The sequence below is a fragment of the Anser brachyrhynchus genome (genome assembly GCF_964034855.1).
Source record: "Anser brachyrhynchus genome assembly, chromosome: 30".
Lineage (NCBI taxonomy): Eukaryota > Metazoa > Chordata > Aves > Anseriformes > Anatidae > Anser > Anser brachyrhynchus.
This window is the reverse complement of record NC_137723.1, coordinates 384,076-399,560: the sequence shown is the minus strand read 5'-3', so window position 1 is coordinate 399,560 and position 15,485 is coordinate 384,076. Positions and strand designations below refer to the sequence as shown.

The following is a 15,485-nucleotide window of genomic DNA, read 5'->3' as shown; positions in this document are numbered from 1 at the left end:
AGACTGCTGTCCAGCTTTAACTCAAACTGAGCTTTGGACATAAGAATTTTCTGCCTACAAAGTAAAACAGCATCTCTGTAGTCCTCACATGTTGCCCTACCTGGCTTCCAGTGCACATAAACTTTCCTTATCCACCTAAGCTCTTCAAGAAGACCCCTGCCCCACTGGGCCAACCCTCTCCTGTGCCTGATTGACTTGAGCCTGGAGTGGGGCTGGCTCCTTGCCTTCAGCACCCTGGGCAAAAGGTGGCACCTCCAGGCTTGGCACCCAGCTGTGCCTCATTCCCTGCAGCCTCTGATACAACTCAGCTCTGCTCTGCCATCTCTTCACATTGTCCCAGTGCTCACTGTTTGATTCCTCCTTAGATGGGTGGAGATGAACGAGCTCAGACACTGACTTTCCCTGGAGGTCTGGACAGACCCCTGCTGGGGACAAGCCCCTCGTGCTGGCTGAAGGCGGTGGACTGGGCACCAAGCTGTGATGGGATGGTGGTGCCAGCCCTGCAGAGTTCCCCAGACACTTGTCCTCATTGTCCCAGGGACAGAGCTGCTCCCAGAGAATTACTGCAGCCAGGAACTGGGCAAAGGTTGGGGAAAGTTGGGTGTAGCCTTGTGTTTCCTGCAGCTCTGATGGGTGCTGTGAGGGACCTCTCTCTCGGTGGGGCTCCCTTGCAGAAGAACCCCTGGGGGCTGCCTGCTTTTTCCCCCACCCCGTGGGGGAACTGCGCCCTGCCCAAGGCGCTGCTGGCTGTGCCTCCTTGTGCCCGGGCCCAAGGGGACTCTTTCCCCATCCGCCCGCAGTACCTGCAGCCCCTCGGTCCCCTCATTCTTCTGCTCCTGTTTCTGCCACCAGCTCCTGCTCCCGCTGCAGCACAGATGGGGCTCCCCTGGGGCTGCGGCCGCCCCAGCCTCACCGGCCATGCCAGGGGCCTCCTGACTTCCCTCGTCACTCTGCTCCTCCTTCGGCTGCGCTCAGGTAGGATCCTGCGGGGATACTGGGGGCTCTCCCCCCTGGGCCTGGCAGACGTGCTGCCATAGGGCAGGGGAGAGGCTGTGGGACAGGGGGGACCTGAGCCCACAGCTCGCCTTTGGCTGGGTTTTGCTTTCCATTTGGTTCTTTCACGCAATACGGGTGCTGCCTTGACTGCCCTTTCTGGCTCTTCTTCACCTGCCCGAGTGCTGCAGAGAGGGCTCCCACTCCCAGCACACCTCCTTCTCCTGCACGTCCTCCCTCTACCTCTCCCATTTCCCCGGTGGTTTCCCATGGGACACGGGGGACGCAGCACGCACCAACTCACACACAGCTCGCCCGTTGTCACTCACTGCCTCATAATTTACGATGTCAAAATCTCACCTCCTCTCTGTGCCTTTCTCCATTGCTCAGCCCAGCTCAGAGTGGAGGGACCAGGCCAGCCTCTCCCTGCCACCGTGGGGCAGGATGTCGTGCTGCCCTGCCACTTGTCCCCTCGCAAGGATGCTCGCAGCTTGGATATCAGGTGGGTCCGGGATGATATCTCTGAGACAGTGCACCACTACCGCAATGGAGAGGACCTGTACGGGGAGCAGATGGAGGCATATGCTGGGAGGACAGAGTTGGCCAGAGATGGTCTCTCTGCTGGAAGCCTGGACTTGTGAATCACCACACTGAGACCCTCGGATGATGGCCACTACTTCTGCACTGTGAGAAATGCTGATGCTTATGACGAAACTATGGTGGAGCTGGTGGTGTCAGGTTAGTGGCTGGGGTAATACACCAGGAATTCCAGGGGAGAATTTATGTGTCTTTCTCTTGTCTCAGCTATCGAACACCATGGAACACGAACATGGAACTGGAGGAAGTATTTGGGAAAAGAGATCTATAGATAGGATATAGTTGTTAGTTTTCAATGGTGTCTGTGCAGACCATCCCCATGATGCTTTAAGGGCAGTGGGTACAGGCTGCTGAGCAGTTCGTTCAGCTGTGCCAATGATGGCACCAAAAACAGCGCCTGGAGGAGAGGAGAGACCTCTGAGCAGATGGACCTCTCCTTGGTTTTGCTTTTTGTGCTGGGGGAGACCTGAGACATTGTCTGGAAGTCTCAGGGCTTCTTGAACCAGCACGGCTTGGTGCAGAGATGCTGCCTGGAGGTGCTGAAGCTCGGCACCTGGGTTTTATGGGCGATTTGGGGTCACTGGCGTTGTGCAGCCCTGCTCTCTGGTTCCAGCACCAGCTGGGATCTTTTGGGGTGAGGGTGGGTGTGTGGATCACCCAGTCTGAGAGCCCCTGAGGCCATGGCAGGGTTGGGCTTTGTCTGGCATGGGAGCAGATTGGGTCTTTGCCTTGAAATGAACCCCTCCCCAAGTCAAGTCCCAGCTCCGGGCTCTTCCCCCAGCCACAGGCGCTGACCCCCACCTCTCCCTGGGGGGCTACGAGGCCGGAGGCGTCCGGGTGCTGTGTCGATCGGCTGGCTGGTACCCGCTGCCGCAGCTGCTGTGGAGGGATGCTCGCGGGCAGCACCTGCCCTTGGTCTCCCAGACACATTCCCAGGACCAGGAGGGGCTCTTTGAAATCGAAGGCGCCATCATCGTGACCGGGAGCGAGGAGGGGCCCTTGTCCTGCGTGGTCAGGAGCAGCTGCCTCCAGCAGGAGCGGGAATCATCCCTGCACATCGCAGGTACAAATAGCACAGCGAGGGGGAGTTGTTCCTGGCCCCTGCACTTGTCCTGAACCGGGAGAAGTCTGGGTCTTGCTTTTCCACCCGCGGGCATGGAAACGCAGCCCTTTTCCTTGTGCCTTTTCTCAGCTCCCTTCTTCCACAACGCCCAGCCCTGGATGGTGGCTCTGGCTCTGGTCCTCGTGCTTTTGGCTGTGTCCATTGGCCTCGCTGTTTATCTCTTTCGAAAGAAAGGTAAGCTGGCAGCGCAGGGATGGAGCAGAGGGAGGTGTTCTGCAGGGACCCGCGTGGGTCTGGAGCGGGGCTGAGCCCTGGCCCAGGGAGGTGCATAGGAGGAGGAAGGGAATGTTCTCCTGGGGATCCCAAAGGCCTTAGGATCCTCTTGGGCCTCTGCCTTGGGCAACGAAGGCAGGGGAGAAGGCAAGGGGCCTTGGGTGGGAGGCCAGGGAGCATGGCTGCAGCGTGGGGCTGGTGGGAAGGCCCAGAGCCCCTGCAGATGTTCCCACCGAGCAACCAAGCTGCTCTGCTGACCTCCTATTCCTCCGCCTTTGCTTTTCAGCGGCACAGAGCTGAGAGCTGGGTGAGTCCTTGCAGTCCCTGCCCCAGCCCCTGGGGAAGTGGTGTCCCTGCGGGAGGGACTGGTCTGGGTGTGCTGTGGGGGCTTGTGTGCTGGTGGCTCGGGGGTTCTGGAGGAGCAGCTGGAGCCTGACGGGGGAGTGGGGAGTGCTGGGGCTGGGGCTGCCCTGGGCACGGGACACGGCCGGGATGGCTGAAAGGAACGGGGATCAAGGTGGGGACGGGGAGCGAGCTGCGGGGCTGCCCCGCTCTGCACTGACGCTTCTGGGACAGGGACGTCCTCCACCCGTCCCCATTCACTTCCACTTGTGTTTTGGTGGCACTTTGTAGAGAGCTGCACAAGTGTCTGTCCTTACTGTTCCATGTGCACGAGCCTTGCTCAAAGCTGGGTCTTGCTGTTAGTCTGGTCCTTCTGAATCCCTGAGCAAGGTGGTTTGTTCCCATTCTACCCATCCCCATTCACTTCCATCAGTATTTTGGTTGCACGGTGTTGAAAGCTGCACACTCTTCACTAGCACGCTTTTTCCACAAAATTGTGCTTTGCTGACTATTAGTCTTTTCTCTGTTTGAGAGGAAGGCAGTGTTTTCTCACTCCAGAGAGAACAGGAATTTGGGTTTTTGCAAGGGATGACAAGTTGCTCCCTCTGACCATTAATTCCTTTTTCTTTTGTTTTCCAGAGAAACAAGCTGCAGAGCTGGGTAAGTCTCACTCTCCAAAGAGAAAAAATAAAATAAAAATGTCATAGTGAGAGCTATGGGATCAGAAACTGTGCCCTCTGATCATATTTTCCATTTCTCTTTCTTTGCAGCGAACGAACGTGCAACGCTTGGTGAGTCTCCCTCCCTAACTAAGGGAAATAGGGGTCTTCCCATGAAAGCAGCCATGGGCTCTTCCCTCTCACCAGGCATTTATTTTGCTTTCCTTTTCAGGGAAACAATCTGCAGAGCTGGGTGAGTGTCCCCGCACTGGGGCCCCAGGGCAACACCAAGGCGATGTGCAGGGGAGGGTGGGCAGCTGGGACAGAGCTGCCCAGGGCTGGCCCCTCACCCTGCTACAGCCACAGGGCACCAGCCGTGGGCTGTGACAAGCTCTTCCCTCTCCTTCCAGCATGGAGAAGGTTTCTGATGCCTGAAAATCCAGGTAGGTGTGCACTGGGTTACCCTTTGTGGTGCTTCTCCTGCCCTTGCTGGGGCATGTTCAGGAGCCAAGAGGTGCCCCATCTCCTGCCCCGTGGGGCAGCTCCTGGCCCCGAGCTGGGGAAAGCCTGCCCAGGGCTGAGCTCTGCCCCTGATGGCCTGGCTCCTTCTGTCCCTGCAGTGAAGGTGACCCTGGATCCGTGCACGGCTCATCCCCAGCTCATTCTGTCGGAAGACAAAACGAGTGTGAGTTTGGAACACACATGGCAAGCGGTGCCCAACAACCCAGAGAGATTTGACTGTTGTTGCTGCGTGCTGGGCCTTGAGAGGTTCAGAGAGGGGAAGCACTGCTGGAAGGTGGAGTTGAGAGGGGAGTTGGAAAAAGATTCAAATTTGGCTTTGGGGGTGGCCAGAGAATCTGTGAAGAGGAAGGGGGGAATTAACATGAGCCCTGAAGAAGGGATCTGGGCGCTGCAGTACGATGAAGGACAGGTCATGACTCTCACATCTGTTCCCAAACGCTTGTCTGTGTCCCCTGTTCCAATGAGGATCTGGGTCTGTCTGGACTATTCAGCACAGCAGGTGTCTTTTATCAACGCTGACAATGGGGAAGAAATCCACACTTTCACAGCAGCTTCCTTCAATGGGGAGGTCATGCGCCCCTGGTTCTGGCTGTGGACAAGCAGCGTCCAGCTGTGCCTGAGGGGCAGCACCCCCCAGACCCTGTCCCCAGACCTGGAGGGCTCCTGCCCTTCTCCAGCCACTCCTGGCTCACGTCTTCTTGATCCTACAGGAGCAGCACAGGAATGAGGGGCAGTGGGGCCAAGGGCTGCCCCGTGTTCCTCCCTGCACCCCGAGACCTGCGGCAGCTGGTGGGGGGCACTCAGACTTCAGGCACGCCTTTTCTTCATGTTTGTGAAGCCCATTTGGGGGCTCCAGTTTTCCATTCTTAACTCAGTTGATGAATTTGGCTTTGTGTGTGAAAGCACGAATTATTTAGCATGGATTTAGATGTAAGAGAATTAGTAATCCTCCTTGTAATTAAATGTATTAAGTGTTGAACGCGGAAATTCTGTGTGGGATTATTTTAAATCACTATGAAGAAAGCTGCTTACTCCAAAAAAAATGGGAAACTTGACCTGGCATGGCAAAGCAACCCAATGGGAGCTGGATTTGAGCCAGAGCAGGGCTGCTGCTGGGGGCAGCGAGGATCCTCTGGTGTTTGGATGCTTCAGGAACGGGGTGGTCCGGGCTTGGACACTTCAGAACTGGGATGCTCCGGGACTGGGATCCTCCGGGACCTGGATGCTTTGTGGGTTGGATGCTTCCGAACTGGGATCCTCCGGGATCGGGATCCTCCGGGATCGGGATCCTCCGGGACCGGGATGCTCCAGGACCGGTTTGCTCCGGGACCAGGATGCTCCGTGGGTTGGATGCTCCGGGGGGGCCCGACGGGGGGCAGGATGCTGCGGGATCCGGCCCGGGAAGAGGCGGGGGACGCACAGGAAGGGGTTGGGGTTGCAGAAACCGAGAACAAAGCCGAGTCCGGGGAGCTCCGGTGCTCGGAGCCGGCTCCGGTGCTGCCGCCGCTGCAGTGCAGGTAATCGGCAGGGATGGGGGGCTACCGGGGAGGGTACGGCTCCCCCCGGGATGGGTACTCCCCCCCTCCCCGTTCCTCCCTGGTCTGAGTACGACCCTTGTGGACCCCCCGGGGGCTGGATATGGGCTCCCCGACACGTCTCGGAGAGGATACGGATTTACTGCTGACTCCCTCCCGGTGTAAGTAAGGGACCCACGGCAGTCCCCCCCTGCACCCCTCGGACTGGCTACGACCACCAGCCTCCGTGCTGGGTATGAGCCCCCCAAAACCCCAGCATCCCTTCGACTCCGTGTGAGCCCTCCCCCCCCCCCCCCCCCCCCCCCCCGTGCATGAGGACAGCAGGGGATGTGTCCTCCCCTGGGCTCTGAGGTCCCCAAGGGGACAGGACAAAGGGACAGAGCTGGGTTGTCCTGACACTTGAATCTCCCCATCCCCTCCCCATTTTGCCCTCTTCTTCCCCACTCCCCACAAGCTTGCTGGTGTTGTAGGGCTGGCAGGGCCACTGCTGGGCTCATTCTAGATGTCCAAAACTCACAACGAAGCTCTAAATTTCAGCTTAGCACCCCAAAATGGGCATCTTTCTTTTTTCCTTTCTCCTTTTTCTCTTTTTTTTTTTTTTTTTCTCTTTCCTAGCACTGATGGGCTGCTGTGTCTTAAACCAGAATAGACAAATGTCCTGAAACATCAAAAATAAAAGTGATGGACAAAATGAAACTGGCTCAGGTAGACAATTCGACAGAGGGATTTGGAGGGTTTGCTCTGGAGATGGGGCAGGAAGCAAAGAGAATGGAAGGAGAGATGATGTGCAGAAAACAAAACCAAACAAAACAAAACAAGAACCACAACATTTCTTCAGCGACAATGGTCATACACCAGAAAATCAGCCCTTTGGGGAAAGGAAACACCTGGTTTTTTGGGTACAAAAACTTTCAGATCCATGAGTCTCCTCCCGGGAGGACCAGCACATCCTCATTTTCTTGCCTGAATGCCCCACTGCTCTCCTTGGTTGCTTGGGAGGGGCTTGAGCTATTTTGCTTCTTTCCTTCCATTATTTATTTATGTATTTTTATTCTCCTTTTTGCATGGTGGGGTGGCATCCTCACATATTGAAGTGGGATCTCTTGCTGCTGCAGGAGCCCGTGACCTTCGAGGAGGTGGCCGTGTATTTCACCAAGGAGCAATGGGCCCTGCTCGACCCTGTGCAGAGGACTCTCTACGTGGATGTCATGCTGGAGAACTACAAGACCGTCACATCTCTGGGTAAGGAGTCCTGGCCCTTGGAGTGTTGGAGCTAAGAGCTCCTGGAACTTTGGCTCCTGGCCTTTATGTTGCAGACAGTCTCAGTTTTGGGATGGCGTGAGCTCTGTGGCATTCAAGAGTTAGGCAGATCCTCTTGTTGATGTTCCTCCTGGGAGTCAGAACGAGGATGAACATTAAGGCAAACCCCTTTCCTCTTCTCTTCCGTACTGTTTTCCAGGGAATGGAAATATCTGTCTTCCCATGGGGCAACTTTTCCCCTTTTTCTGCACTATCTCCATCCCAAAGATTGGTTTCGGTCCAGGCAGGTCAAACATTTGATGGTAGAGGACTCACGTTCACGCAGGTAACCCAGGTGACCGTATCACCACTGTTCCCACTCCACATCCCTCAAGTCAGGAGAAAGTTCAGATTTCTTTCACTTCACAAATACTCCTAAATTCTCAAATCCCTCATGCCGTTATCTCCTCTGGGACAGGTTTTCCTGCTGCTGAGCCAGACTTGCTCACCCAGGAGGGAGGAGAACACTGGACCCCAAACCTTCAAGAAATGGAGAAAAAAGAAGTCCTGAGCAGCAGGCAGGAAGGTGAGGATGGGATGTAGTTGGCAAAGACCATGACTACCTACATCAGCACTTGCTATTATTTCCTATCAACCCCACATCAGGATTTTAGCCAAAATGTGGTGGATCCTACTATGAGATATAGTTCCACTGACCCTAACTGGAAATCAGAATGAATTTCCTCTCCACTGTCTTCCCAATCTTCCATCCCTGGGAAATGATGGAAGCAGAACTTCAGCCAATTGTCCTGTCTGGTTAATTGGTGTCTCAGCTTTTCCTATACTTTCCCCTTAATGTTATTTCTACCTGGCCTAGGAAATAACCTGTCTGGCTTCTCTCTGTGTCACAGCACCTCCTGGGATGGACGGGGAGATGGAGGAGGAGAGTGCTGGAGACCAAGATGCTGAGCAAGCACGGAGGTGTGCAGTTATGTGGGTGATGCTTGAACACAGCGCCCGTGGGAGCCAGCAGGGTCTGCTAACATGGAAAACGGGGAGCAGGACACTTTGTGGAGCAGCTGATGCCAACCTTGGAAAAACCCCCATCCAGGAGGAGCCTTTGGAAAGGCCGCCTGAGCATGGGCAGGAGGGTGGCTGGAGCAGGGACTTGCTTATGCCTCCGAGAGACGTCATGGGAGAGAAACCTTTCAAGTGCCCGGAGTGTGGGAGAAGCTTCATGAGGAGCTCAGACCTCATCGTCCACCAGCGGACCCACACCGGGGAGAAACCCTACCAGTGCCCCGAGTGCGGGAGGTGCTTCAACAGGAGCTCCAGCCTTGTGACGCACCAGAGGGTGCACACGGGCGAGAAAATGTACAAGTGCCCCGAGTGTGCGAAAAGCTTTACACGGAGCTCAACGTTGACCGCGCACCAGAGGACCCACACAGGGGAAAAGCCCTACCAGTGCTGCGAGTGTGGGAAGAGCTTCAGCAAAAGGTCGAACCTTATTAAACACCAAAGGCAGCACACCGGAGAGAGACCGTATCGATGCCCCGACTGTGGGAAGAGCTTCATACAGAGCTCAGACCTGATTGTCCACCAGCGAACGCACACAGGAGAAAAGCCCTACCAGTGTTCAGAGTGTGGGAAATGTTTCAGCGTGCGGTCGAAACTTATTCAACACCAGCGCGTGCACACGGGAGAGAAACCCTACACATGTGCTGAGTGCGGGAAGAGCTTTGGGCAGAGCTCGCACCTTTCCGTGCACCAGAAAACTCACAGAGGAGAAAAATCAGCACTCCAAGTGTGGAAGGTCATCCAGTGTGAGATCCTGCCTTGCTAAATAACAGAAACTGCGTGCAGGAGATGGATATATAGAATATCCGAGTGTGGGAGACGGTCTTTGCACCTAAACCTAGACAGAAGAACTTTTTGTGGCTGTGCTTGTGCCTACAAAAGCCCAGAAATCAGTCAGCAAATGTGAAGTTCCATTAAAAATGAACAGTCCGTGCACAAGAAGGACTATAAATACTTCAGAGGGTGGGTCAAGAAGGAAATTCAGTCGCTAAATGCAGTGTGTAGGGTGGATGGGCTCAGAAAGTGCAGTGGGTTTTGTACTACGTACACTGATGCCATGTTTAAATAGGCCAGTGTGACCCTAGGAAAACCAGGTCTCCAGAGGCACCTTCCAAACTCCTCATGACGTTCACGACGTTCATCAGATTCACAATGTTTGGCCGCTTGGCGCGTCTCCTCCCATGTCTGACCTCCTGGTACTTATCTTCTTCGAGGTAAATCCACGTTTCTGGCCTGTAATGCATGGAGGAATTGGCCTCCACTTTCAGGAACTGTACAAAGCCTCCCCAGGTCCAGCTGGGTCCTGGAAACAAGGCACATTTCAGATTGTGGCAGAGGAGATTGGGTTGAAGCACATCTTCTGGGGCACTAGTGTCTTTTCTGTCTGGGTTTCCTACAACTCCTGGCACTCATCCTCCCTGTGCTGCCTTCAGTCACCTGTATTCTCTATCCCCGCTCATCATTTAGGAGGTTGAGAAATTACTTGGTGGAGAAATTGAGAAGTCTTCATGTTTAGGCACCTTGCTCCCACTGGAGCCCATGTCCAAGCTGAGGCTCACGAAGTTAGAATTTTAGAATCACAGAATCATTTAGGTTGGAAAAGACCCTTAAGATCATCAAGTCCAACCATCCACCCAATGACCTACGTTGTCCACACACCACAGACCGGGCTTGGGGTGGAGTTTCCTGAAAGAAGGGGATCCAATGCTGGTTCTTAAGAGGTTAAGAGCACAACTTTTATATGGACAGACCAGACAAATCTGCCTACATGGATGGATTTGATGACCTAGGAGCTCTCTTCCAACCTAATTTGGGGTCTGTGACTGTGTCCTGTTAGAAAGGAGAAGACTATTTCCATCACTGAAGCCATGTCAGAAGCCAAGAGGTCTTCCTGTCCATGAGCCACTGAAACAACGACTCCACAAGGGAAGATCTCCAGAACATGAGCTTCTTGAGAGGTAGAAACCAGACCTGCTTCAGGACCTGCGAGCAGAAATGCAGTGGGTACGTTTACAGGGCTGTTTCTCAGAGAGCGAAGGCTGGGAGGGCTTTTCACCAGTTGCTATTCTTGGGCAAAAAAAATACAAAATGGGCTCCTACAAGTTCTCCAAGAACTTGTACTTGTTCTCCAAGTTCCTCTGCTCCAGCCATGGGGACAATGGGATACCCATGCAATGCAGAGGAAGGAGAGTCCACCACAATCCTTTCCAAACTGGGGGATTTGCTTCCACTGGGATAGAAAAAAAAAAAAAAAAAACAAAAAACCAAAACTTTACCAGCACACACTTCAACTAAGGAGGACCTTTATGGGCATCCCCTGGGGTTGGTGGCAGATCAAGACTACGGGATTTTTTTGGAGGAGTGGGACACATAGGTGATGGTTGAATTGGACCACAGATAGAGCCTGAAAAGTTGGTCCTATTTTCTACTGTGCATTTTCCGTGGGGATCACAAAGACCTGGAGGACCCAGGAGTTTGCAAACAGGGACAAGGCAACTGCAGATCTCTCGTTATTAGGCTGTCGGGAAGGTCATCTGCTTTGTCCCCAAATCCTGAAGTCAAAACATAAATAAAATAAATAAGAAATATAAAAATAAAGACAAATAAAAAATATAATAAATACATTTAAAATAAAAATATAAAAGGCAAAAATAAAAATGTAGAAAAACAAAAGAGTAGAAACATGAAAAGCAGACATATAAAAAAGAAACAAAAATAAAAAGCAAAACACAAAAAGCAAAGAAAACCAAAAAAGGTTAAAAAAAAGTAAAATAAAAAGTAGAAAGATTAAAAAGGAAATTTGAAAAATAAAGTAAAAATATAAAAATATAAGAAGTAAAAGAATAAGAGGGTAAAAATTAAAAAGTAAAAATAAAGTAGAAGAATAAAAGTATGACAAAAATAAAAATAAAAAAGTAAAAAAAATAAAACCCAAAAAGAATAAAAGTATAAAACTTAAAAAGTAAAAGAATAATGAAGTAAAAAGATACAATGTAAAATAATAAATGGATAAAAAAGTAAAAAGTAAAATTAAAGTATAAAATAAAAAGTATAAAATATAAAAAATGAAAATAAAATTAAATATGAAAAATGAAAATAAAATTAAATATAAAAATATAAATAAGAATAGAAAGTAGAAAAAGAAATATATACAAAATGAAAAATAAGAATAAAAGAAAAATAAAAGACAAATAAGAATAAAAACCGGAAAATAGAAATAAAAATGAAAAATAAAAATGTAAAAAATAAAAATATAAAGAACTGAAAAATAATTTAAAAAGTAAAAAATAGAATATAAAGAAATGCAAAAGAATTAAAAAGTAAAAGCTAAGAATATAAAGGAAGAACACGCTAAATATCAAAAGTAAACAAACACAAGTAAAAAGTAAAAAAATAAAAAAATACAAAATAAAAAAGAAGCCCATAAAAAAGACCGCAATCCGTCCGGGAAGGAAGCGAGGCAGCAGCGAACAAAGGCCGCGGGGCCGGGAGGAGGCGAGGCCGGCAGCGGGGCCGCGAATCCCATCCGGGGCCGGCGGCGCCCCCCCCCCCCCCCGGGACGGCTCCTCCCGGCCGCCGCCCCCCCGGGACGGGGCCGAGCCGGGGCCGGGGACCGAGGGCCGGGGAGCGGGGCCGAGGCCGGGGCCGGAGCGGCGCGGGGCGGCGGCCCGGTAATGGGGGGGCCTGGGGGGGGGGAGCACCGGGATGGGGGAGCCGGGGGGGGGGGGGGGGGGGAAGGGGTGCGGGGATCGGGCCCCGCGGTGCCAGCGCGGCGCTGCGGGGGGATGCGGTGAGGAGGGGGGGATTTGGTTGTGTTTGGGGCTGTTTGAGCGGTTATTTTTTACTTTTGTTCTTGGGCTTCGTTTTTTTTTTTTTTTTGTATTTTTCTCTTTCCTTCGTTCTTTTAAATTTTATTCCTCATTTTATTTTTTCTTTTCTATTTTTTCTTGTCTATATTTTTTTCTATTTTTATTTTTTCCTGTCTAGTATTATTTTTTCTTTTCTATTTTTATTTTTTTCAGTTTTTATTTTTTCTTTTTTTACTTTTTATTTTCTATTTTTATTGTTTCCATTTTTATTTTATCTTTTCATTACTAATTTTATTGCTTGTTTTCTATTTCTTCTTTTTTATGTTCTTTTAAACTTTATTTCTAATTTTATTTCTAATCTTTTTTCTATTTTTATTTACTATTTCTATATTTCTTTTCTATTTTATTTCTAATTTTATTTCTAATTTTGTTCTTTCTTTTCCATTTTTCTATTTTTATTTTTATTTTTCCATTTTATCTGTAATTTCATTTCTAAATTTCTTTTCTTTTGCTTTTCTTTTTCATTTTATTTATAATTGTACTCTAATTATATTTTTAATTGCACTTTTACTGTATTTTTATTTTTTATTTTTTCTTCTTTTTCTCTTTTTCTCTTTATGTCTAATTTTATTTCTAATCTTATTTCCAATTGTACTTTTAATTTTATTTCTAATCTTATTTCCAATTGTATTTTTAATTTCATTTCTAATTTTGCTATATTTTTGCTACTTTCAACCCACAGAGCAGAGCTTCCCTTTCCCGAAACCAGCTTGCATGGAGCAGCCTGGAGAGCTTCCAACCCTAGGGATGCAAGAAGAAAAAACCCCCGGAGACCCCTTTGGAGGTGAGGCACTGCCCCCCCCGGAAACCCCCCCGGACCCCTGGGTTCACCCCCGGCCACGACTCAGACTTGCTACATCTCAGCTCTTGCTCTCGGGCTTCTTTCGTCTCTCACCCCACTCCGTGACCTCGTTTCCCTTCCAGATTTAAGACGTTTCTCTCGTTTGTGCCCCCCAGCAGGGTGCACTCCGAGGAGAGCAAGGGCTGAACCGAGCCCAACACGAGGACACGAGGAAGGAAGGGGAGATCCCAGCATTGCCACCGGCACCGCCACCGGCATCGCGGCCAGCAAACGGTCAGGGAGCGGCTCAGAGGGCACACGGCCGGAGGCAGCTCCCGAGGCCGAGAAGAGGCCGGGAGAAGGCAAGGCCGTGAAGGCTGCAGCTCATCTCATCCCTCGTGGAGGGGACGTGAAAATCCTCGACGGCTCCAAAGCCCGGCGCGGGGCCACCACCAGAGAGAAGAAGTACGCGTGCGAGGAGTGCGGGAGGAGGTTTGGCCAGAGCTCCAACCTCATCGTGCACCAGCGAATCCACACGGGAGAGAAGCCTTACAGGTGCCACGAGTGTGGGAAGTGCTTCAGGCAGAGCTCCAACCTCATCGTCCACCAGAAGACGCATGCCGGGGAGAAGCTTTACGAGTGCCCCAAGTGCCAGAAGTGCTTCCCGGACAGGTCGCTGCTCATCAGGCACAAGAGGATCCACGTGGGAGAAAAGCCCTTTAAATGCCAGCAGTGTGGGAAAAGCTTCATCCACCGATCAAGGCTCCTTGTCCACGAGAAGGTCCACACAGGAGACCAGCTCTACCAGTGCCCCCAGTGCGGGAAGTGCTTCGGGGACAAGCCCAAGTTGCTGCAGCACTGCCGGCGGCACGTGGGCGAGCGGCGCTACAAATGCTACGAGTGCGGAGCGGAGTTCGGCCAGAGCTCGGACCTCAACCTCCACCAGAGGGTCCACGTGGAGGAGAAGCTCTACCAGTGCTCGACATGTGAGAAGTGCTTCAAGGACAGGTCGACGCTCATCAGGCACGAGACAGTGCACACTGGGGAGAAGCCCTACAAGTGCCACGAGTGTGGGAAGAGGTTCACCAGGAGCTCCGATATCATCGTCCATCAACGGACGCACACCGGCGAGAAGCCCTTCGAGTGCCTGGAGTGTGGCAAGAGCTTCAGCCACAGGTCAAATCTTTTCCGGCACCAGAGGATGCACACGGGGGAGAAGCCCTACAAGTGTGAAGAGTGTGGGAAGCGATTCGGGCAGAGCTCGGAGCTCATCGTCCACCAGCGCACGCACACAGGGGAGAAGCCCTACCACTGCTCCGAGTGCGAGAAGTTCTTCCGGGGGAGATCAACGCTTTTCAGGCACGAGAGGCTGCACACAGGGATTAAACCCTACGAGTGCACCGAGTGCGGGAAGAGCTTCGGGCAGAGTGGGGACCTGATCGCCCACCAGCGCTTCCACACCGGTGAGAAGCCCTACCAGTGCGGTGAGTGCGGGAAGTTTTTCAGCAACCGGTCGAGCCTCGTTCGGCACCAGAGGCTGCACGCTGGGGAGAAGCCCTACAAGTGCCACGAGTGCGGGAAGAGCTTCGGGCAGAGCTCGGACCTCATCGCCCACCAGCGCACACACACGGGCGAGAAGCCCTACCCGTGCCCGGTGTGCGGGAAGAGCTTCAGCAGGAGGTCCAACCTCCTCGTGCACCAGCGAGTGCACGGAAGGGACAGGCTCTGCAAATGCCGGCAGTGCGGGAGAAGCTTCCAGCAGAACTCGCAGCTCGCCCTGCAGCAGAACTCTCCTCGGTGTCCCGAGTGCACAAAGTGGTTTGAAGAGGGGTCAAACCCTGGTGAACACCAGAGATAGCACTGGGGAGAAAAACTCTGTAAGCACCCAGAGTTCTGGATTGGGGCGAGACATCACATCGCAGATAAGAAAAATCAGTGCTTTGCCTAGGTATTGTTCAATCTTTCCACCTTTGCAGTCTTCAGGAAAAATTAAAAACACCACAAAACACACAAATGATCTAAAGTAGGCTGATGAGAGTAAATAATATAATAATTATTTTTTTTCCTAATTATTTCTTATTACTGAGTTTGCTTCAAGGGCTTGATGTGTGTTGATCCACTCACTCCCATCTCCCCCAGTCAAACCATCTTGTTCTGGGGTTCAGGCTGTCTGTCCAGTGCCTGGCTTCAAAGCCCTTAAATCCTGCGGTGTTCCCCAGGCTGGGGCATCCGCCCTGGGTGCCCATCAGCACCCCGAGATACCGTAGAAATCTGTCTTCCCGTGCACATCCTTCCCTCCCCACTATATGTATTTAACCTCAGTATTAATAATAATTAAAAAAAAAAGCCTTCTGTTCCTAATCTTATGTTTACCTTGTATTTTTCTGCTATTTAAATACCTGTATCTGGAATTGCTCCTGTGTGGCAGGAAGGGATTACTGCTGTAAAAAAATGTGAGAGGGGAAACTGATGTTTGCAACCCTGCGTTCTGGAGGAAAACTGTCTAAAAACTGTCTATGGGGAAATCACACTTCC

At 51.6% G+C, this 15,485-nt stretch overlaps 1 protein-coding gene and 1 pseudogene across 9 annotated transcripts; both read left to right on the top strand.

The window, feature by feature from the left end:
- Positions 1-539: 539 nt before the first annotated feature.
- LOC308184190 (butyrophilin subfamily 1 member A1-like) lies at positions 540-5,317 on the top strand (annotated as a pseudogene). Its single transcript, XR_013956158.1, has 7 exons — positions 540-975; positions 1,384-1,731; positions 2,342-2,653; positions 2,783-2,956; positions 3,908-3,928; positions 4,039-4,059; positions 4,338-5,317. The product of XR_013956158.1 is annotated as a butyrophilin subfamily 1 member A1-like (transcript).
- Positions 5,318-5,510: 193 nt separating this feature from the next.
- On the top strand, positions 5,511-15,480 carry LOC308184220 (uncharacterized protein). Of its 8 annotated transcripts, none has more exons than XR_013942605.1 (6): positions 5,511-5,966; positions 7,100-7,226; positions 7,702-7,809; positions 8,135-10,304; positions 12,852-12,953; positions 13,127-13,263. XR_013942605.1 is itself a non-coding variant. In XM_080571101.1 (3 exons), exons 2-3 carry the CDS (start codon positions 12,884-12,886, stop codon positions 14,806-14,808), a joined length of 1,749 nt encoding a protein of 582 aa, XP_080427227.1. In that variant the 5' UTR covers positions 9,079-10,304; positions 12,852-12,883; the 3' UTR covers positions 14,809-15,480. The 8 variants fall into 8 exon arrangements, 6 of the variants coding, with proteins under 6 accessions (XP_080427227.1, XP_080427225.1, XP_080427223.1 ...); XR_013942606.1 differs by having other exon boundaries at positions 7,079-7,226; XM_080571101.1 differs by lacking the exons at positions 5,511-5,966; positions 7,100-7,226; positions 7,702-7,809 and having other exon boundaries at positions 9,079-10,304; positions 13,130-15,480.
- Positions 15,481-15,485: the final 5 nt, after the last annotated feature.

Bases quoted from the DNA above. Each gene is read 5' to 3' on its own strand.
- LOC308184220 (XM_080571097.1), top strand. From the start codon at position 12,884: ATGGAGCAGCCTGGAGAGCTTCCAACCCTAGGGATGCAAGAAGAAAAA. The intron at 12,954-13,093 runs GTGAGGCACTGC...TTTCCCTTCCAG, and splicing joins CCCCGGAGACCCCTTTGGAG to ATTTAAGACGTTTCTCTCGT.